Here is a 23885-nt window from a genome sequence, read left to right as displayed (position 1 = left end):
CTTTAGAAAAGCAAACTTTGACTCACTCAGGGAACACATGGGCAGGATCTGCTGAGAAGCCAGACTGATGAAGAGTGGAGTCCAGAAGAGCTGGCTGTATATTAAAGAAGCTTTACCGAGAGTGCAGGAGCAAACCATCCCAATGTGCAGAAGAACTAGCAAGAATGGGAGAAGACCAGCTTGGCTTAGCAGAGAACTCTTCAGTAAATTAAATCCCAAAAAGGAAGCTTATAAGAAATAGAAACTTGAACAAACAACTAGGGAGGAGTATAAGAGCACTGCTCGGGCATGCAGGGATGAAGTCAGGAAAGCCAAAGTGCAGTTGGAGTTGCAGCTAGCAAGGGATATGAAGGGTAACAAGGGTTTCTACAAGTATATCAAAAGCAGGAGGAGGATCAGGGAAAGTGTGGGTCCCTTACTGAATGGGGGAGGTCACCTTGTGACAGGGGATGCAGAAAAGGCTGAAGTGCTCAACGCCTTTTTTTCCCTCAGTCTGCACAGACAAGGTCAGCTCCCAGACTACTGCACATGTCAGCACAGTTTGGGGCAGAGGTAAGCAGCCCTTAGTAGTGACAGAACAGGTTAGGGTTAGGGTTTTCTATTCAGAAAAGTTGGATATGTATAAAAGCATGGGGCCAGATGGGATACACCTAAGGGTGCTGACAAAGTTGGCTGATGTGATTGCAGAGCCACTGGCTATCATCTTTGAAAACTCATGGTGATCAGAAGAAGTCCTGGATGATTGGAAGAGGACAAACCTAGTGCCCATATTTAGAAAAGGGAAAAAGGAGGATCCAGGGAACTACAGGCCAGTCAGCCTCACCTTAGGATCATCACCTCACATCATGGAGCAGATCTTCAAGGAATCCATTTTGAGGCACTTGGAGGAGGAGGAAAAGGTGATTAGGAACAGTCAGCATGGATTCACCAGGGTCAAGTCATGCCTCACCAACCTGATTGCCTTCTGTGATGAGATGACTGGCTCTGTGGATGCGGGGAGACCAGTGGATGTGGTGTACCTTGTTTTTAGCAAGGCTTTTGATATGGTCTCCTACGACATTCTCTCAGGCAAGCTAAAGAAGTATGGGCTGGATGAATGGACTACAAGGGGAATAGAAAACTGGCTGGAGCATCGGGCTCAGAGAGTAGTAATCAATGGCTTGATGTCTAGTTGGCAGCTGGTATCAAGTGGAGTGCCCCAGGGGTTGGTGATAGGGCCAGATTTGTTCAATGTCTTTGTCAATAACCTGGAAGGTGGTATAGAGTACACTCTCAGCAAGTTTGCAGATGACACCAAGCTGTGGGGAGTAGTAGATATACTGGAGAGTAGGGCCAGGATTCAGAGTGACCTAGACAAGTTGGAGGATTGGGCCAAAAGGAATCTCATGAGGTTCAACAAGGACACGTGCAAAGTCCTGCACTTGGGATGGAACAGTCCGATGCACCAGTACAGTCTGGGGACTGACTGGCTGGGCAGCAGCTCTGCAGGAAAGGACCTGGGGGTTACAGTGGATAATAAACTGAATATGAGCCAGCAACGTGCCCTTGTTGCCAATAAGGCTAACAGTATACTGGGTTGCATTGGTAGGCGTGTTGCCAGTAGGTCAAGGGAAGTGATTATTCCCTTCTATTCAGCATGGGTGAGGCCACATCTGGAGTACTGTGTTCAGTTTTGGGCCTCCCACTACAGAAAGGATGTGGACAAACTGGAGACAGTCCAGTGGAAAGCAACAAAAATAGTGAGGGGGCTGGGGCACCTGATTTCTGAGGAGAGGCTGAGGGAACTAGGCTTATTTAGTCTAGAAAGAGAAGACTGAGGGGGGATTTAATAGCAGCCTTCAACTACCTGAAGGGGTGGTTCCAAAGAAGATGATGCTAGACTGTTCGCAGTGGTGGCAGATGACAGAAGAAGCAATAGTCTCAGGTTGCAATAAGGGAAGTTTAGGTTAGATATTAGGAAGAATTTTCTCACTAGGAGTGTAGTAAAACACTGAAACAGATTACCTTGGGAGGTGGTGCAATCTCCATCCTTGGAGGTTTTCAAGACCCAGCTAGACAAAGCTTTGTCTGGGATGATCTGCTTGGGGATGGTCCTGCTTTGAGCAGGGGGTTGGACTAGATGACTTCCAGAGGTCCCTTCCAACCCTAATTTTCTATGATTCTTACTGTTTTTACCTAATGCCCTATATTCAATGGACCATTAGATCTGCTGAAGTGCATATGTTAGGGTCATATTACATTCTATTAAATGCAAGTTAGAAAGGACATACATCCCTATTCTATGAGCACCATTAAACTTTTACAAATTATGGCTTATAAGTATCAGGGTTTTGTTTTTGTTTTTTTTGTTTTTTAAAATCTGTAAGAGGTTCACAACAGGCCTTACAATTTTTTTGCTGGTCCTTATTCTTATGGGTAGCCACTGGAAACTTTAAATTTACTGTAAGAAACATGGAAGTTACTTGATGGGGATAAGCAACCAAACACACCTTTCTTAAACATCCTTTTAAATGCTAAAATATGCAGTACAGTTCGAATGGCAAGATTCCACACACAGGTACTCCTCCTTCCCCCAGCGGATTGAGTTTCTCCTCTAGAGAATATTTATGAAAGCCTGATTAAAAAATCTCCACGATAATTTTTGGACCTAAGCTATCATAGGAGAGTCTAATTATTGTTTTGTTTATGCTGATCTAGCTGACAGTCATGAATTAAACCTTATTTTTTATTATTTTGATTTTGGGCTTAGTAAAATTCATACATCAGACTATAATTATGATTCTGTTTTCTAGTCTCCTATGTAACACACTCAGAAAAATAAATGACTACATCTTCCCTTAATCAGTTGGTACAAAAGTAGAGTTCTGGTGATATGACAATATGAGGACAATGTAGTATTATCAACTCAACTGCTCAAAATCATAAGATTAACTTAAAAATTAGAATGCTGTACTTTTGATTTACCTTTTGGGTTTTGAGGCTGTAAGGTGAATGTGGGCCATACTTTCAAGCTTTTTCTTGCAGGCTTGAGGGTTAGAAAATTATTGTGTTTACCAAAATCCAAGATGACTTTGAATTTAAGATGACCCCCAATAATTATAATGTAAACATGAAAAATTATGTTTGTTATCATTTTCCACATTTAGAGTCTAATTGTTAGAGGGCAGACTTAATATTACTCCCTCCTACAAGTGGATAGAACCCTGTGCCTACCTGCTTCCGCATGTCCCCCATGTCACCTGCTCCTTCCAGTGCCTGCCCTGCATGCCACTTGCCCACCCCGTCTGGGTCTGCCCTGCTGCTGCTGCCTGTTTCTGGGGACTTCCCCCCTGCCACCTCCCTGTTCTCCTCCTGCCCAACTGCTTACCTTCTGCAGTGGCTCTGGCTGTGGTCTCAGACAGTCAGCAGCTGTATCCTCAGTCTAGCTTGCCCAAGCAGAAGCAGTGGCAGCAGCTATGGACCTGGCCAGGTTGTGGTCAGGGCTGGAGTCATATCTGAAGGTAAGTGGTAGAGGTGGGGAGAAGGAGCAAGGAGCCACGGGGGCAGGCTGCACAGTCTCCTCAAGCTACACATCATGGCTCCATATGCCACACCCTACCACAGGGTCTCCTCTGTGCAACCTCTCCCGAACTGTGTAAACTCCTGCCTGCTCAGCCTTGCCATGTGTCCCCTCTCCCACTGCGCAAGCCACCCTGGCCCAGGGCTGATGGCTGCTGCAGTTCTGGTTTTGTCTCTTGATCCAGAGCTGGGGCTACAGCAGCTGCCCACCCTGGGCTGGTACTTGAATCCAAGATGAGGTTCCTCCCCCCCGCCAGTCCTCACTGGGGAGGAAAAAAAACCTCATCTTGGATTCAAGTAAATATGGTACTCTCCTTTGTGAGTGAAAGAAGAGTCTTGTATAATCACTTGTCTCCTGGAATGGAGGCTTTAAGCAAATCAGCAAGTATGGCAGGACTTAAAATAAAATCATAGGCTGACTCTATACAGAGCTTGAAGATAAAATTCCATGATACTGATATAAATGTTGAGGAAATCATCTGCAGTAGGGCTTTGTGAAGCTTTGGTCGCTGATTCGATTTGGAGGAGATTCGGCCTGCTTTGGCAGTCAAATCTCCGAATCCAAATCAAATCAGGATACCCGTTAATCTCTCTGAATTGAATTGGAAGTCTCTGATTCAATTCAGAGAGATTTGACTATTTGGCCATAGACACAGCTTTATGTTTTTTTTTACATATCTCAAGGTAGCAGGTGGCTCATAAATACTTAGATGGTGGGGCAGATGGAGCATCCCATGGGAGCGCGGGGGGAGGTCCCCAGGGTTACTTCCGGGTCCGCTGTGGAGTGCGTGGGGGACACCCCCTCCCCCCAGCTCGGCAGCTGGTGCCTCCTGGGTCTGGAGTACACAGAGGCCCCCCGCGCACATCTGCCCCACCATCTCAGTGTTCATGAGCTGCGCCTGGTACCTTCAAGGTATGTAGAAAAAACATATAAAGCTGTGTCTATGGCCGAATCACTGATTCTCCAAATCAGAATTGAATCTTCAGATTTGGATTTGGCCAGACTTAATTGGGACAGTGATCCAAATCAGAATTGAATCACTGTCCCTTGAATTGGGCCGAATCTGAATCCAAATTGAATATGGCTCACTTCACACTCTCCTAATATGCAGTAATGCATTGGCCTTGAAACAAACCTTCTTCCTCCTGGAATAGTGTCTTCTCCCTCTCTGTGCCTGCAGGTCATGTAGACATACCTGAAGTAGGTTAAGAAGCTAGCTGTGGTGACACTAAGAAAAGGCAAGACTAACCACCCAAATATTTGCCCAGTTTCCTGAGCAGGTTTTGCAATCTGTACTGAGATTTATGCTTTTGTGGCTATGCTGTAATCAATACCTGAACAAGTTAATTTAAAGCTATTTTAATTTTTCTACATGAGCCGCTGTGACTGCAGCAACAGACATACTTCATGCTCTTTTTTTTAACCTCTTCCAACCATCCTCCAGGTTTTTGTTTCTCTTGATACCTCTTTCTCCAGCTGAGTTTGAATTTTAAAATTATATACATTCCAAAAGAAAAAAAGGGACTTTTTTTCTATGTTCTTGGTGTATTTTTTTGTTTATAATAACTTCAGGATAAGACACAATAATAAGGATGTAAACTCATACACTTTATTAGCCATTTTTCCAGGCTTCTCTGAGTAGTATACAATAGAACGGGCACAATAAAACACGACTTTCAAAGGATTTTTGTAATACTATAAACCATTAGAGAGAATCAGTTATTTTTTGCAGTGAACAGGATCCTGAGAGACATTATAGCCCAGTAATTCAAAATGTATTCATTTATTTGATATAATACATGGACTTGGTTTTCTTCTTGATTCTTCTTCCATTGCCTATCTTCTATAGTTTCAATGGCCTGAAGAAGCTTGCTGAAATTGGGTGATTCTTATATTTTAATTTATGGGGATGGCCTAATCTCTGTAAGATTGTAAAGAGGAAGGGACATCACCAACCTGGATTATGAGATTTATGAATTTTCTTTTATCATTAGAATTTTTGCCAGACAGCATTTCTATCTAGGAAATCTGTAAGACTGAAATATAATGGGTCAAATATATGCTGATACTTAGCAAAATCCTGGAAATTCTGAGCATCTCCTATGAGACACAAGACCTTGGTATTTGATTTGTCATTCCTGAGTTGAGGAGAACCTGGGGTATCAATTAGTTAAGAACATGATTTGAAGATCATATCAGAATCCCAATATTAGAGCCCCAGGATGCTTTTTCTGTTATTGAATTCTATACATTTGATAATCTTGCACAGTTCCTTTTGCTGATTATAGGAATAACAATTGGAATAACTCTTAATTGTCATGATTCACTTGAACCAACAAAAGTTAAGCTGAAATTTTCCTCACTACAGAAAACCATTAAAATGAATCCATCAAGGTAAGTAATGTCTGTCTTCGCTTTGGTTTTCTTAGTTTTTTCTTAAAGGGAGAGTAAAAATGTCATTAGATTTATATTTAATATGCCACTGAAACCAGATTTAACTGCCTGATTTCAAACCTTAGCACCTGCTGCGTTGTGGTCTGTGTTGATGCCTTAAGCTTTGAGCTGCACATGGAAATTTTTCTGGTTTTGAACTTACGATGTTCTGAACAATGTGTTTGTCCATCCAGTTAATCTTGTAATATTGTTCTTTTCAAGGCATCAGATGCTAGAGAGCAATTTGATAGCCTAACCTCTTCTTTTTACTTTGTACAGTGAGCAGCCTTCACCTTTAGATGGCCTCTAGGAGCCAATATTATTCCTCTTGGCATCAAAAAGATAATGATGCCCTTCAACCTGCTTGAGCTCTTTCTTCTCCTTCTCAGTTACCTGCTCCAGTCTGTTAATGCCTTAATTCAGTAGAGGCTATCATGGCTGCTAGCTGAGGAAGTGCCATGACACTTTCATTGTTAATCATGTAGAATCTGATTTTCATAAGGGCTGAGATCCTGCAGCTTTCTTTTGTTTCATTTGGAGCTGGGAATCTTCCACATTTAAAAAAATTACGTCTGTATTTGTTCTTGAAGAAAAAATAGAGAAGGATCTTGGACCACACAGTGGAAGGTCTCTAGGCAAGAATTCTAGAAATGTCTAGTGATTTTGAATGCCTCAAATTTTGAGACACCTTAAAGGAGCCTAATATTCAGTGTCTCAGTGCATTCTTAAAACAGAACTATGTAAGATGTCTCAACTTGTGTATCTCAAAATTGTGACACGCAAACTCTTTGGGAAAATGTTGCTTTCTGACTCAAGGCTTGGGATAGTAGAACTTAAAAAATTCTTTTTCTTTCTCTTTCTTTATGGGAAGTGTCCTACCCAAAGAATATATAATCTAAATGAATTAGCAAAAGTTCTGTGAAGAATGCAGAAAAGAAACAATGAGGAACTCCTTCAACATTGTAAATAGGAAAGAGAAGATGCTGGTTCACAGTATGACAAATATGCCGATTAAAAGAAATGTTAAATCCTTAGTATTGTTTAAATGTAGCTCTTAGTTTGCTTGGTAACATTCAGTTGTGTAGTACTGGCTGCTTTCAGAGTCAGGTATTGCCTGTCAGTGTCAAGCCTGTCAGTCCCCATTGCATACCTGATCTCATTATGGGGGATCATAGCTTCAGTGGCAGTAACCCAATCCATTAATGCACAAGTTAAGAAGAAATATATAAATATTTAAAACCATTGTATATTTACTAGTGCAATATTGCATATAGAATAAATTCAAGTCTTCAGGGGTTGCAGTCTAATTATGACATGAGCCAAATCTGGAGTTCCATCTTTTTAACATTGATTCATGCTGCTACCCCTTCCCCCGGCACCTCCCTAAGCTCTTCACAGCTGTTCTGTGACTCAGCCAAACAGAAATCTTGCCAGCTTAGTGTAGTGAAGAATGAAAAGTAGTAACTAACATAGCTTGTGTTTTGCAATTTCATTGAAAAAGTATCATTGAAAATCCAACATTTTCATACTTACCAAGAAAGTTTTCTGTATTATCTTTCATAAGAATAGCCACATTCATCATATAATTGTATTGTATAACATAATACAAATTGTATGTTGCAAAATTTTACCAAAGCTAAATAAAGAAGTAAAAGCACTTCTCCTGGTCCAAAACTTAATTGACTATTAGGTTTTCTTTTTTGTTTGTACTCACAGGGTGCATCTACACATAGCCCTATGTAGCGATCACATGGATCTACACAAGATCGCCAGCTAAGTTGCCATAACGGCTTGCTCCCCCACCCCATAGCACACTGCTATGGCAACATAGTGGCAAAATCTAACCATGCACCATGTGCATGGTGCAGTAACCACTAATACTGTGCCATGTTTTAATACTTCCATAAGGAAGTATTAAAGCATGGTGCTGTAGCAATGTTGTCATATGGCAACATGTAGACACACCCATAATGTACTTAAAACTTCTTATTGTCTTTAGCACTTGTAGGCATGAATTTTCCCTGATGCCTTTTACTTATCAACTGTAGTGTGGAGACAGCTTGATATTATTTTCTGAAAAAGTAATAATTCTTGGGGAATAAAAGGATTAGGTTAGACTTTACAGAAGCCACACAAAGGGTAGAATAGGGTCAGTGGCCTGAAAATAACTAGATTAAGGAGGTCAGACACAATTTGCTCAGAGGCCTTAAAATAAATGCTAATGGCTAGGCATGGCATGGCTTTTTTTTAGTTTGCAGCCCTCAGTGCATATTTGCATTTCTCTGACTCTACTACAAATGCCTACTTGATGGGAACCTATGCCCAGTTCCACCAAACCTCACTCATTTCAGTGGAAGCCTTTTGGCTTAATGATTAAGGTATTTAAAAAAAACAAAACCCCAAAACCCTATTGTGTGGAAATTCTCCTGGCTATTTTTTTGATAACTCAACATTGTCACAAATTGTAGCAGACTCTTGTCCACAAAACCAAACTTCTACCCAACATTGAGCCTGGTATTAATACCTCCAAAATCTGGATTTTCCTAATTTGCTTCATGTTAGTGTAATATCACTGATTTACGTGAAATTATTATTACTGTAGATTTTCTCTGTGCTCATCACAGAGCAATCTGACCCTACTTAGCTTCAGGTAGAAAACTAGCCTATGAGATCTGGCTAGCCAGATCTATTTATCTTGTCCTTTTCTTCCTGCATTCAAACTTAAGGGATTCTCCATCATTTGGAGGAGGGAGCTGCCTTCATTTAGGAATATTTCCTTTCTTTTTTTTTTTTTGGTGAATAACTCCTTTTTATATTGAAGGATTTTGCGGCACAGTGTTTTTCTGTGGCATTTACAATCTCAGAGAAGAAGGAGAGCTTCCTTTGTTTGAGGTGGATTTAAAGGCAAGCTCTTCTCCTCTGGATTTTGCTGGGTGCATGCTTATGTGCAGGTTGCCAGCTCTTTTTCTCTGGAAGATCCCCCTTTGTTTCTTCCTGTATCATGTGCCCATGGTTTTTGGGTACCAAGTCAGCTACCATGCATGGAAATAACACGGGTGCACGTGTGAAAATAACATGGGGTGTGAGTGTGTGTGGAAAATGTTAACATGGGTGTGTGTGTGGAAATAATGTGGGGGTGTGAGTGTGCATGTCTGCACGAGTGTGTGAGAAAATAACACGGGATGAGTGCGTGGAAAATGTTAACATGGGTGTGTGCATGTGTGGAAATACCCTGAGTGTGTGTTAATATGGGTGTGTGTGGAAATAACAGGGGGGGAGTTAGTGTGTGCATGTGAGACTGTGTGAAGTGAAAATAACACAAGGTGTGAGTGTGTGTGGAATATGTTAACATGGGGGGTGTGTGGAAATAACGTGGGGGGTGAGTGTGTGTGTGAAAATAACACTCTGTGTGTGTGTGTGGAAAACGTTAAGATGGGGGTGTGCGTGTGGAAATAACGTGTGTGCGTATGCGAGAGAGACTGCCTGCCCCCCGGCCATGCCCCCTTGCCTGAGGGAGTTGGAGGCTGGAGAACCGCCCTGAGCGCTGCCTGACCCGCGTGTCCGGGGCTGCGCCGGGAGCCGGGCCTGGCAGCGGGCCAGCCGCGCGGGCGGTATTAATAGGCGGCTCCGGGCTGGCGGCTGAGGAGCTGCAGCAGCTGGAGGAGCCTCCTGAGCCGGGGCGGGGACTGAGCGCACAGAGGAGCCAAGGCTCGGCTTCACCTGCAGCCCTTTGTGCGGGGCGAGGCGCGGCGCGACGCGGCGCCTGCGGCCGGGACCAGCGCGGGCCGGACTCGGGGCACCATGAGCGGCGGCAGCGCTCACTGCGAAGGCGACATGGAGGGTAAAAGCCACCTGGCCTCGCCGCTTCTCTCTCTCCTGCGGCGCGGGGCGGCCGCCTCCTCTGGGCTCCTGGGGGAGCTTGCACCAGGATGGGGGGCGGGAGGGCTTCCCGGCCCCGTGCGCTGCGAAGGCTTCACGGCCCCTTCTCTTCCCCTGGCTGCGCTGCTTCTCCGCCCGCGCTCCCGCCGCTGCCCTCCGGGCCTGCCTGCCTGGGCCTTGTTGGGATGTCTCCACTGCGGGAGTGGGGGGGGGACGGGACTGGGCAACTTCTAAGGACTTTCTCTCTTCTTGATGTACTTCTCCTGTTTCAGGAACCGCCCCAGCCATTCATGGAGCTCCTAAAGGACACCATGCTTGAATAGAAATAACCCCTTTTATATACCTACACACATACACCTATATCTACAGATGTATCTATAGATCTATATGTATGTACACATGCGCATATATATACATAAATAACCTATAGATATATGTATATGTATGAACATGCATGCATATATAGCTATAGATCTAAATATAGTCCTCTAGACATAGATATATGTACACGTGTATATACATCTATACAGCTATAGATCTAGATATCTATAGCTGTAGATACACACACACACACACACACACACACACACACACACTGATGTGTGTGTGTGTATGTAAGCACACACTCACATATAGAAACGCTTGTACAGGCATGCATACATACATACATATATATATATATGCGCTTCAGTCATGCCTCCAAATCACCTGTACAGGTTAGAAGTGCTTCAAACCATTTCTGAAGCCAGGCTGCCCTTGCAGCCTGTTCATTACCTCAAATGCTGTGAGGGAGAGAAACAACCTCAAATCTGTAGAGAAATATGGTGGTGCTTTAAAGCAAGGAAAAATAAAATGGTTTTAGAGTGAATGTAAACACCATTGTAAATGAAATGGAAAAAAAGACAGGGGGGGAAGACATTAAATTTATTAGGTAATGAAAAAGCAAAAGGTTTCACCTGTAACTTCATAGATGTTCAGAAAAGGAAAGGCCAGTTATTTCAATCTTAAAAAGAAAACCTTTAATGACAGGTGAAAAGAGATCTGGAAAGACAGTATAGTGTGGCACATTTATCCTTTAGGTTTCTTGCTGTATTATTAACTTGCACAAGTTAGAAATGTGCACTTTGCTCTGTTGCTAGTCTGGGCATATTTTTTTTTAAAGAAGTGCTTCCCACAAGCTCAAGAAGGATATTCCAGATAAGTGTTATTTGACTTTTTTTCCAGCAGATAGTCTCCTGTTAAAATGGTCTTGGATTTCCTGCTGCCTTCTAGTCATATATGAAGCGTGGCTAACAATCCTGCAACTGGTTGTGGTTCCCATATTAAGAACCTGTGTTCTAGCTGCCACTTTTCAGATCATCCAATTTTTACATTGTTTAGGTGTTTGAATCTTCAGCATCTCTTTTGTGGGCAATTTTCAAGACAACAACATAATAATAAAAGCATTTTTTTAAAAGATGAAAGTGCCGGGTACTTATTATTTAAGAATCATGCTTTATGTTTTTGATTTAATTTGCCCTGTGCCAGATATGCTTAATGGACCTTTACGACATAGTTTGTGTGTAGTAAAAATATGTTGTAGTGTCCATCATGATTCAAGCTATTTAGTTGTATGAGGCACACCTAGAGAGGACTGAACAGCTTCAAAAAGTGTTTTTTTCTCAAACACAGTTCATTTTAATTTTCTTTGCCAAGGCTAAATTTCAAAGTCTTCTACTAAAATGCCTCTGCTTTATTCCAGTACACACACAAAAGTCCTTAATGTTCACTTCTGCTGTACAGTGATGCTTGGTTTCAAATGTAGTCAAAAGCATAATGTCAACACTTTTAATAAGGAGCTCCCTCAGAAATGATTTGCCTCAGCCACCATGTACGTATTGTTGCTTTTCAAGTCCTTCCATTCTGTTCTCCCACTTCTTTGCTCACAAAAGCATCTATAACTTCCTTATTCTTTCTTCCCCCCACAAATAACTTAGTCCTTTCATTATCTAGCCTAAAACCACTTCGACTTACTATGTTTTCCTCTGCTCAGTATTTCACAGAGTGTCCTTTCACTGGTTTCTCTGACAGATGCTTTTACCTAGCAACAGGGGAGATGGAAATTTGGTTACTTGATGACTGCTGATGACAGCAGTCGCAGGCATGTTGTCCTGTGGACTCAGGTGGTAGGGCTGTTAGTTAAGTGGGGAGTATATTCCCCCTGCAGTATGATGAACAGTTGGGGAACAGCTCCTCTGCAGTTCTTGAGGTGGGGAAGTCTTCCTTGACTACTGAAGATCTCTCCTGCTGACTTTTAGATTGGATTTGTAAAGCAGATCTTCATGGGCTAATGCACAAGCAGTTCTCCTCTGTCTGCAGCCTTGTAACAGGGCTTCATGTTCCCTTCCAGGACAAGCTCTTCATACTTATAGCTGGTCTGTGGGAGGTGGGATGCAATTGCTACCAGACTCTTTCCCAGTGCAGGAGTAGGATGTTCCTTATTTTGCATTCTGACACTGGCTAGTAGAATGGAAGAGGTTACAGAGATGCAGTTGTGGGGTATACTCCTAACAGATACAGTCCTCTCACTGACTACTGTGGTTCCACTTAGGGAGTGGTGATAATTCTTTGGGATGCTTCTTGACTTACAGCTTTATATAGCTATCACAGCAAAAAGAAACCTGGTACATGGCTATTGGTAGCAGATTCACAGGTACCTCTCAGCAGCACAAGTGGAGCCCAGCTGTATATGTCTTTCAGTCTTTGGCAGTGGTTGTCATTGGTGCTTTTTTTTCCAAGTACACTTGGCAAGGAAAAAGTTTGGAGAATTATATGCTTTATCTAAAAGAAAAAAAAAAAAAAGCTGAAGTTCTCCCTCATGGGGCCTAAAGGCTGTCTGTTAAGCAGAGTCTGATGCCAGCCTCCTGTAGCTCATCAGATAGAACAAATAGAATTAGTGCTGGAAATTGCTGGGGGAAGGGAGAACGGTTCATGCAGTATGCTCCCTTTTAACTTCTGAACTGTTGGCTGCCTGTTTATGTGAATACTGCATGTCTGGGGAGCTATGCAGTATCAAGTGCTGCCAGCAGAATGGGACGATGAGTCAGAGAGCATCTATTTCAAGTAGGATGCTTCCATCTGAAGCTGGTGTAATGTGCAGCCTAATTAATGCAATGAAAATTAAGGCTGCTTGATGTCTATGGTAATTTGACCTGAGAAGGGACACTGGGATAAGCTCATTTGACGAGGGAGACATGTTATGACCTCCTATGTTAAATAGCAATTAATTGAGAGAAAAGAAACATATGTATGCAAGAAACCAAGATAGCATAAAATAAACCATTGTACATAAGTAGATTTATAGTGCTTTAAAATTTAAATTTTTTCTTAGCATTTAATGAAAACTTGGTGAATAGTTTAACTTGACATTTGAGAAACAAAATCAGTACTATTTCTTTCCCAAGATATGATCTTCATTTGTCAATTACCTACCTAAAATTGTTGCGTTCTAATAGAGTTGGGATCTTATTGCATATTAACTCGGTTCTTATCACTTCTTAGAGGATGTATATATTATACATCTGAATTCCTCATTTCTTAAATATTCTAAATGGTGTACTTTGAAGGGCATATACATTTTTGTCAACATGTACTATAAATGTTAAGTACAAAGCATAGACAGACTTAAAATTTTCACACTTGTATTTCCCTATGCATTTTGGAGGTTCAAATTTGGGACAGTAAATCTAAATATTCATCCAAAATATACACTGAAAACACACAATATTGAAATAACAACAAGTAACATTTTCACCAACCCTTTTGTTTTGTTATGTTTCAGTCACGAATCGCAGAGCTAGTTGGAGGCAACTGTTTGTAAAGCATTAGAATTAGCAGCTTATGGAGAATCTGCAGGACAGCTAAACTGAGATAGTTTTTCTATCTTTTCCCTCCATCTGTGCACACTAGTTATCTTTTATTAGCACTAAAGGAGTTTATGCATGAGCACTGAGGGAGTAATGGTTAGAAAAGCCAACAAGTTATTGTGTATAGCACATCAGTGCTGTTTATGATGGATATTCTCACATTGTTCAGTGAATTTTAGGAATCATGAAAGTCCCTTGTATAATATATAATGAAGAACATACAGGTCCGTATTTGAACGAATGGGCAATAAGGAAGCTTTAGATTAAGTGTGAGTAAAACTCATTGTAACTGTAAAGATAGTTAACCAATAGAATAGCTTACCTTGTAGTAGGGTGGAGCTTTGTTGCATCTGTGATGGTTCAGGAAACATGAAAGAAACAAGGGTTTTTTAGTGATATCTTTTATTGGACCAGCTATGGTTGTGAGCGAAAACTTGTTGAACATCTCTCCCAAGGTATCCTTCTTTATCACCACAAGCTTGCCTGATATATTTCCCTACTTTACATTTCACATATTTATGCAGCTAGTACACCTATATTCATAACAGATCATTTGAATTATAACTATTGCATGTAATAGCATATATACTGATAGATGTCAGAGAGCTTTTTGACTAGCTGTGATAGCTAAAATTTTTAATAACTGCCAAGGTTTGCATTAGTCTTTGTTTGTTATGTTTCAGGTTTTTGGTTTGTTTTTTTTAATATTTCAATCTTTGCCATGTGTTAGAGAAAATTATACTTTGTTACAAAATCTGGTAGGATGGCCCTACACTGCTAGGAGTTATATGGAAACATAAAGTTATTTGTACTTCAGGATTTGTTCTTATGATCCTTAGAAGGAACTTTAGCTACTTGGTATACGTTGGTCGTATTTTCTTCAGGCAATCTGTTTCTACTTGCAATGGATACAACTCTGCATCACCTTGAAGAGAATGAAAACACACCTTTCCTTGCTATTGGCATGACTCTCTGCATCACCTAAAAAAGAATGAACACATAACTTTTATTCCCTAGATAATAGTTTTTTGGTTGACTTCCCCATTTTCTCCTTAAATTTACACTCTGTTTTTTTCCAGCCATTTTTATTTAGATATTGCCACTGACCAAACTGACATTCCCATTTTCTCAGGTTCCAATGGCACATTGATAAATCTACTGGAGGCCATGTGTCATTTTTCTTAATTACCTATTTGTGTTGAAATTAAAGTTCTAAAATTATTCCTTTTACTAATACACATATAGAGATTATGGAATATATTTTTATATCTTTCTCTCCTTTACAGTTAGAAGGCGAATGATAATACATTGATTATCAGTCTTGGTAATCTCTTACAAGTTTGGTGAACAAACTGTTAGCCTAGATATTTAATACTAATGATATATGTCCAAATGTAAAGTACAGCATTCTTTCTTTGATTATTTTTTGCAGACACTCTTGTGTTTGTATACAAGCTAGTGTTCAGCCTGTTTGTGTACTAAGTTGTTTACAAGCTGTTTCCTTTTTTTGTTTTTCTTTCTTACTTTTGCAAAGCCATTAATTGTTTAGAACAAACAGTTGTTTAGGGGTGTCGGGGGTAAGGCCTGTGGGCCAGACCAACCCACAGAGCTGTATTATCTGGCTGGTGGAACTACTAGAAAAGCCTGGAGTTTGGAAACGGGATGAGCAGAGGAAGGGGCCCATACCTAGATTTTGTGTATGGATTCACAGGAGGCGGTGGAGGGAGATAGTATAGTCAAGTTCAGAAAAGGGAATTGATAAACTCCTGGATCTGTTAGTGGTTATTGAGCAGAATGGCTGGAAATATATCCTCTGGCATCTCTAAAACAATAATGGTGGATGCCAGGGATGATATTGAATAAGGGCATAGATTGCTTTAGAGATCCAGTTCAGTACTCTCCCTCCGTAGCATCCATTTTTGCTGCTGTCAAAGACAGAATACTGGCTCTGACCCAGTATGGCACTTCTCATGGTCTTATGTCCACTGAGGATGCTTGGTGGCAGTGGAGGGGTAAGTGACAGGTATATTAATTCCTGAGGGTCAGAAACCCACAATGGTTCATACTGCTGTGTCACTTATCCTACTGTTGAAGGTGGGAATGAATCTGGCCCAGGAGGAGTCTTGAGGTCTAAATTTGGCCCGGATTTTGATGCTGCTGGTAAAGAACATGCAAGTCTGTAATGACTTAACATTAAGGAAAGTAATAGCTTTATTAATAAACTACTTATGATCCTTTTTATTTTTATTTTAAGGAAACAAAAAGTATAAATACATTAATATTTGGATGGTGTTTTAAATGTTTACACTTGCAATAACAATTATAATATTATTAACAGAATAATTTATTATATAATAAAATATTAAAATATGTGGTGTCAACATTTAAATTATACACATATTTATGCATATAAAATTAGTGTTTGTTAGAGTTGCACCAATACATTTGTCCATACTGGATGGGCACCAATAAAAGAAAAATTGACATTATCAGCAATTGGCTTTTTTTGGCTGGTGCAGCTGACAATGTCATGGATAAATGCTACATGCATGCATGGAGCCATCATGTACATAGCCAGGAATGCAGCTTGGAAAACAGTGTCCAGCCAGTAAGTCTGTGGGGGATGGAAGGGATGAGGAGGGCAGATCAAGGGCCCTGTGGTGAGGGAGGGGTTGGGGCAGGTGGTGCTCCACCGGGGTGGAGTTGGGGATGGGATGGAGCCATGGTCTGCTTGTCTGGGTGGGAGAAGTAGGGGGGGCTGCAGGCCTGCACTCGGGGCGGGTGAGCGGCAGAGGTGCTGGAAGTGGGGGACAGGGTGGGCTACAACCCCCTGTGCTGGGAAGAGTCTGGCACAACCCCCTGGCCCTGAGCCCTCAGTGGGCAGCCTGCCCTTGTCCCATGCACAAATCTCAGGAGTACATGCCTCCCCTGGCCCCCGCTTCCCCACGCCTCATGCCCACACAGATGAGCCACGCACAGTTCCATCCCACGCCCCGTCCCGTCCCGTCCCACATGGGTAGTCCCTGCCCCCTGCCCCACTCCCTGCCTCACTGTGGGGCCTCAATCTGCATCCCATCCTTCCCCCACAGACTACTTACCAGCTGGATGCTGCTGTCCAAACTGACGGGTTGTGTATCAGCTATCAGATCAGTACCAGCTGATATGGCTGGTTAATAATCGGCCATCAGCATTGGCCAAAAAAATCATTATTGGTACCCCCCTAGTATTTGTTGCAACAAACCAAACATGCAAAACAATTACATGAATTACATGGCATGGATACAAGTTAAATGCTTTGGTTTATATGTAGGGATCCCAGTTACCTCTGTTTAAAAATCCAAAATTCTCTGATAAAAAAAATCCAAACATCTCTGATTAAAGACCTCAAAATCTGCAATAAAAATGAAATGCCACTATACAATATGTATATCTTGGGTATCAGCTAAACATAATGTTTTATTGATATACTTATAGTTTTAAAGCAGTTTGGAAGCCTGTTACTGGCTCAGTCATTACAATAAAATACATTCTAAATACCTATATATTTTGGTGTTTGATTTTGATTTTTTTAACATAGTAGATCAGAGCTCCCTCTGCCCCCTTCACACACCAGGATATGAGTCCAGCTGTGGCTGTCCCTCCTGCTGCTTTGTGGTGCTGAGCAGTCCTGATATGCCATTGTGCCTCACCCCCATGCCACAACCTGCCCAGCCCTGCTGCTGCCCCTCACTCCCAACCTGCAGACCCATCCCCCTCCCAGTCTTGCTGGTGCCCCTCACTCCTGACACGTTGCCCCCAGGCCTCAGCCTCTCAATGTGTGGGGCAAGGGTGCCTTACTATAGATGATGCCATAAGGAATGCATCAGGGAATCATGGGGGTCCATATACCCCCCCCCATTTGTGTGCCTACAGCAGGGCATAGGGCTTTGGCCTGGTTGGACCGGCATGGGCAGGAGCCACCTCTGTGGTCCAGCAGGTGGGACCTGGCATGGGAGAGTGGAGTGGGGTGGCAAGACGTGTTGCCACCATTGCTATTGGTTACCCATGCCTGTTGCACCACCAGCAGTGCAAAGACTAATGGATGGGGGAGGAAGGGCAGTTGCATTGCCTTCACCTCCTTCACTGCCAGCTGCTTGTGTGTTGGGTTGTGGCTCTATCCTGCTGCCATGGCTTAGCTACCACCACCACTCCCCTCAGGCTGCCTGTGCTGCCCCCCCACCCCACCTCCCCTCTGGGGTAGAGTTGTAGCTTAGTGCATGAGTGGCTGCTGGTGAGAGGTGAGGGCAGTGTAGCGCCTCCCTTCTGGTCTGTTACTCCTTGCTCTGCTGGTGGCGTGGCTGGCATGGGGGCCCCAGTGGTGGTGGCAACAAGTCTTGCCATCCCCCTCTGTCCTCCAGCTCTGGGTCCTGCCCACTGGGCTGTGGAGGCAGCTCCTGCCTGTGCCAGTCTGGTTAGGCTGCAGCCCCCATGCCTGCTGTGAGTGCAGAAATCTGGGGGTCATGTGCCTCCCCCATCTCCCCTCTATGCCTCGCCTATCCACCTCCATCCCCCCAATGCCTTGCCTATGCCCCCCCTCATAGACCTATCTGCGAGGACCTGCAGGAATTGCTCTCCACTACTCTGCCTGGGTGCCATGTGTAAGTGTGTGCACACATGCACGTGGTGCCCTCTGCCTGTGTTCACCCTCCTCCCATTCCCCCCAGCCCCTTGCAGGCTGGAACTCTGCCAGCGTGCAAGGGGAAGACCTTGATTTCCTGTGTTTTTCCCCTTTAAAGGAGAAAATCTGCATTTTTTCTGTGACACACAGATGCTGCCGGCGGTGTTGGTAGCAAGGGGGGGGGGGCTGGTGAGTGGCAACCACCTGCTGGCACTGCCAGCAGCGTTGGCGGTGCTCCTTTCTAGAGGTGCACCACCAATCTGAGGGGGTGAATGTGCACCTGCATGCACGACCTACATGTTGCCAATGTGTGTATACACTAAATAAAACAATTTTTACATTAAAATCCTTTTTGTAGAATGGGGAGAGAAAGCTTAAATGGAGAATTAAGGTGAAGTTAGGGTTCAAGAAAAAATATTAATTTAAAAAAGTTTGTATGAATATAATAAAAGAAACTTTATTATGTATTTAGTTGAGTCTTAGAACTATCAACTCAGTGCTTTGATGCAATGCAAAACTATTTCTGGGTGTTGAAAAAACAGTCTTAAGGGTTAACACAAATTGATGTCACAGCTGTTCATTACCCTACAAACACAAGAAAAAACCTGGTTTACATCTTATAGGGGTGTAGGTTGTAGCCATGTTGGTCTAAGGACATAGGCAGACAAGGTTATTTGGATAAATCTGATATCTTTTATTATACCAACTCAGTTATTTGGAAACATTCTTCTTAGCAAGCTTTCGGGTACCCTTCGTCAGGCTGAGGAAGCACCTGCAGTTGGTGTGTGCTCTTCGGTAAATGTATATACAATCAAATATCATATTCTTGTGTTGTGAAACACAGGAGTTAAGAACAAGCACCAAAAACCTTTATGTTTTTAAAAGCAATGTATTCATTTATATATAATATAATACTTTTTCAAGTTGACATAGTAGCAAGGGGAAAAATGATCATTTGTACAGACAGCATGTCATTAAATCTGATAAAAGTTCAGCAGTTGGTATGAATCCATCTCTATGATGCTGAGCTCTTTGTGGGGGTGGCAACAGTGTCAGGCCCCACAATCTTAACACAAGAATTAATTAATTCATAGTGTTTGAAGCAGTTTTATCAGAAACATCTTTAACTTCTTTATTCACTAAAACATTTTCTTCTCCGTGTTCTTTGTTTTCAGCTTTAGGTGAACAACTGCTTTATTATTACACTGCTAGTTATTTATGTTTACCACCCTGACACTCAGACCGGCTATCTCACTTTGCCAGCAACTTACTTGCTACTCCGAACGTTGGAGCTGAACTTTGTTATCTCTTTTCTTTCTAACTTTAGCGCATAGGTGTACAATACCATGCAGGCCTTCACTTTGGTTTTTAGTAACATTTGGAACCACTTCGCTTAGGAACAACATCTTTGCAAATATCCTGTTTGACACCATATATAGTTTCTTAAGGAGGGGTGCCTTTTTCTTAAAATTAATTTCTATGGATAAGGAAAAGCTGTCCGTTGTTTTCCTTCCTTCACCTAAATCAAGCGTGCCTCCTGGTTTATCTCAGTCAGTTCAGGCTGCAGTATTATCAACTTCGAACAGAAGCTGTCTTATTCAGCTTGTATGCTGAGTCTCATGCCTGCTAGTATCCTAGATGAGGCCCCAGTTCTGTTACGTAGGACTTCTGGGCCTTTAAGCTAGGTACAGACCTTCAAAAAGCCCAAGATGGAATTGATCCAAGTTGCACAGTTTATGTAAGCAACATAGTTTAGATCAGTAGTGAACAGCATGCACATTTGCCTTGCGGGGGGGCGGGGAAGGAAAGGGTTGCAAATCTTAGACCAGGTTCTGCTATTTTTAAACCAGTCTACGTGTGCTGAACTGCTGTTCTGATACGGGTGTAGACTTTAGTAGGTAGGGGACTACCATCCAAACTAGATTACTGACTCTGTAACCCCTGGCCCAAAATTCAGGGACCCCCTGGGACATGCTTGCCACTGTGTTTTTTTTTTTCTTTTCAGCTTTTTTTATGTTCTTGATTGACAAGGCTGCTTTGCTTTTAAAACTAATCTGAGGAATTTAACAAATCTATTACAGCAAAACTATGTCTAATGCATTTGGTTGTATCAGTTGCTACTACTAAAATTTTAAAGCTAAAGCCAGGATATAGTATATCTGGATTATCTTTTTCAAGTCCTCTTGTATAATGTTTCTTTTCAGGGCTCTGCTCTGTTTAATTTGATCTCAATTCTGGTTTAGCTGGACATGTTGATTGCTTTTTTTACTTTGTTGACCCAGCTTGTTATAACATCTGCAAAAGGGTAACTCTGTTCATTCAGAAACAGGTTTTGAGGCTCCCTGCTTTAGGTACGCTTCTGCAGCTTGGTTTAGCACCCTCGAAAGTAATGAAGTCTGGCAACACTGTATTTAACTAACTCACAATATCCAAATATTTGGTTCATTATTACAAGTTGTTTGGAGGGTTTTGTTGAAGTTTGTTTAGCCATTGCAATCATATTATATATAGGTGATGCCAACGTTTTGGCCTTATGGGGCAGATGAGTGGCATGGGGTCTCCAGACCAGATCCTATGCAGGGTGGATATGTATGACTGGTCTGTGAGTTTGATCCTGATGTGTCCCAGCTGAATCCAGCCATGTGCTGGCCCAGTTCTATATGCCTGGATCTGGGAACATGATTTGGCACACAGGGCTACGTTATCTGGTCCATGGGACTCTGCATGGATCAGGAAATTTGGCAGCAGGGGAAAGGCAATTAATGTTGCCTTTGATTTGCCCAGTTTCCAGACCCCTGGAGAGTGCTGTGGACTGGATGACATGGCTCTAGTGGCCAGATCTGACCTAGAGGCCAGAGGTTAAATACCCCATGTCTGTGTGATAAAGACAGTTCAAAGGAAAAGGAATTTGGGTACGCAGCCTGAAGATAATATAGAAGATATGATAGAAAACTAAAAAGGAATGTAAAGGAGGATCTATTCCTCTGAAAATGTAGCAAGAGCCAAACAAATGAGAAAAATAGAGATAGCTAAAATGAAGCTTAGGCAACTTTAGTGTTCCAAAATTTGAATATGTGCTCTTAAATTCAAATGAATTTCCTTTTAGTAGCGAACCTGCTTATAAAACCTAGAGTAGGTACAAATTGTAGATAAATATTTTTTCGGTAAATCTGTTGCTTATAAAAAAAAAAAAGCCAACTATGGAAAAGCAACAATAAGAGAGAAGGGCAGGGATGGCAGAGGGCGGCTTTAAAAGCAGTCTCAGGATTACAAATTTATTTTGAGTAACATCACATTTCCAGGAATGTAGTCTATGCTGAGCCAAAGGTTTTACCTGGGACACAGCAAAAACTGCAAAGAGAGACCAGATAAGTCCATTAGGGACTTGAGTTTCCCAGAATATGCTTCTGCTAGTTGTAGAAGTCTGTGTGTCCCTACCCACTGCTGTCTCAGGTACTTAATACTATGCAAAATTGGGATACCTCATAGGTATAGTCTTACCCCCTAAAAAATGGCAGGATGTTACCAGCCAGTGTATTCCTCTCATCTGCTTCATTTCCTTTCACCACTTGTACAAGTTGTCTCACTAGTATATAGCCAGCTTTCTGCCATGTTGATCTTCTGATCCACTGACCCTGTTGATCTTCTAAAATGTCTTTTCCCCAGGCAGACTACTCCATCACAGAGGACTGGTTCTTGTGTTCTGAAGCTCTGATACCTCATATATCAAGCAACAGAACATTATACATATCTGACTTTCATCTACTGTAGTGCTGAAACTGATCTGAGATGACAAAGTATAAGGGAAGCAAAGAGAACAATAAAAACCCCCTATTCATTCTGCCTCTACAGGAGAGATGAAACTGGTATATTATGCCTGGGGAAGGGGTGCATTTCAGCTGGCTTGAACCATTTGAATCTTACCTTGTGCATGGTGATCTAGCATGTGTGACATAGTTGGGTCTAAGGTACTGTGATATCTAATCTAGGGTATCTTGCCTCCTGAACATGCCTGTGTACTGTAGAGGGCTGCTAGTGTCCTGAGAGCCACTGTTGAGCACTGCCACTCAGCAGTCCTCAATGTTGTGGTTCTAGGACTGGTACTGCCAAAAAACCTTATCTACCAACGCATCAGATAGCAGGGTCATCACTGCATAAAAAAAGATGCACGGATGCTATCTTGATTCCCCCACTTCTGGGACTGTGCCAAGCTGGTCAGACCAGCATCATTGTTTATGGTGTGTGGGAACATGACATCTTTTTATGTGTACAAAGCCATATTTGACAGTAAGTATCATGGGGTAATGAGGTTGGAATATTGAAATCCTGAATTCTAATTCTGGCTGTGACATTGACCTGCTTTTGTGAACCTGGGAAAGTCCTATCCCCTCTCTATGCCTCTGTTTGTCCCATTCCAAAAATAGGATTTGCAATGCTTGGCTTGCTATTGATTATTCACGGTAGGTCCCAAAGGCCCCAGCTGAGATCCAGCACCCATTCCATTGTCCTAAAGAGGTTATGAGTGTCTCATTATAATAGAGCGAAGTAGCTTAATGTAGCTAAGGTACCTGGTACTTAATGTGCACTGATTATGCCTATGTAGTGAATCAGTGGGTGTGTCTACATGTGCATTAATATGCTTTTCCTAATGCTCATTAAATTTAGTACCTCCATTATGAGGTACTAAATAAATGTGCATTAGGCTGCACTAATGCACAGTAGCTCAAGGGCACGCTTTTTAGGTGACAGTGCACAATGGTCTGTACTGTATATTAGCATATTAGCACCGTTTTTTACCTGCCACTTTAATGCACAGTAGAATAGACTACTGCATATTAAAGTGCATGTGTAGATGTGCCCAATGTGTAGGAACTTTAGTGCTGAAAATTCACGATTTGGTTTACTGTGCAGTAACTTCTCTTTGTAGAAAAACCCTTGCATATCTATCTTACAGAAAGTTTGCAAAGATAAATTAGTAAATGTAGTTATTATCCTCTGGCTAAGATCACCCTCCTTCAGAAGTTGTTTCTAAAACAATGGAAAGAAAAAAAACCAAGTTATTGTAAATGAGTGAATTCCCAGAGGGAAAAAAGCTGTCAGTAGAAGAAATCTGAAGTTCCCTATGTCTCTAATTATTTATTTTTACATTTTAACTTGCATTGTTTTATGAGTACTGTTTTATCAAATTTCTGCTTCCTCAGTTGATTTGGCAGAGTGGTGTTAACATTTGTTTTTAACTTAGTATAAAAGAATATAGTACTTGCATGAAGTTACAGTGTCACAAATTACTTCTAAAATTCAGTAGCAAGATCTCCATTTAGACAAACTTATGTCCTTTTCCCCCCTGATTCTCCAGGAGAAATCTGAGGAGTCAGTGGGTACATTTATATTCTACTGGGGACCCACAGCAATCAAGCTTTGACTACTTGAAACTGCTGCAAGCCTCAGAATA

At 42.1% G+C, this 23885-nt stretch overlaps 2 protein-coding genes across 3 annotated transcripts in view; both read left to right on the top strand.

The window, feature by feature from the left end:
- Positions 1 to 307: 307 nt before the first annotated feature.
- LOC109322163 (RNA-directed DNA polymerase from mobile element jockey-like) lies at positions 308 to 1628 on the top strand (the record flags this gene model as incomplete). The annotated part of the gene is given in 2 exon segments (XM_019553133.1): positions 308 to 487; positions 489 to 1628. Coding segments are annotated over 2 exon segments (1320 nt in total), but the record flags the coding sequence as incomplete, so codon positions are not given.
- Positions 1629 to 9627: 7999 nt separating this feature from the next.
- GADL1 (glutamate decarboxylase like 1) overlaps positions 9628 to 23885 on the top strand; it is a 127331-nt gene continuing 113073 nt past the window's right edge. The window contains exon 1 of one of the 2 annotated variants that reach the window (XM_019536290.1): positions 9628 to 9833. In XM_019536290.1, the coding sequence (XP_019391835.1) occupies positions 9794 to 9833 (40 nt within the window). In that variant the 5' untranslated portion in view covers positions 9628 to 9793. The remainder of the gene's footprint in view (positions 9834 to 23885) is intronic. The other variant, XM_019536283.1, reaches the window with a different exon arrangement.

This window comes from Crocodylus porosus, unplaced genomic scaffold (genome assembly GCF_001723895.1).
Source record: "Crocodylus porosus isolate Cpor-Errol unplaced genomic scaffold, CroPor_comp1, whole genome shotgun sequence".
NCBI classification, from domain to species: Eukaryota; Metazoa; Chordata; order Crocodylia; family Crocodylidae; genus Crocodylus; species Crocodylus porosus.
Note: the sequence above shows the minus strand (reverse complement) of the source record. Positions and strands in the feature narration are given on the sequence as shown.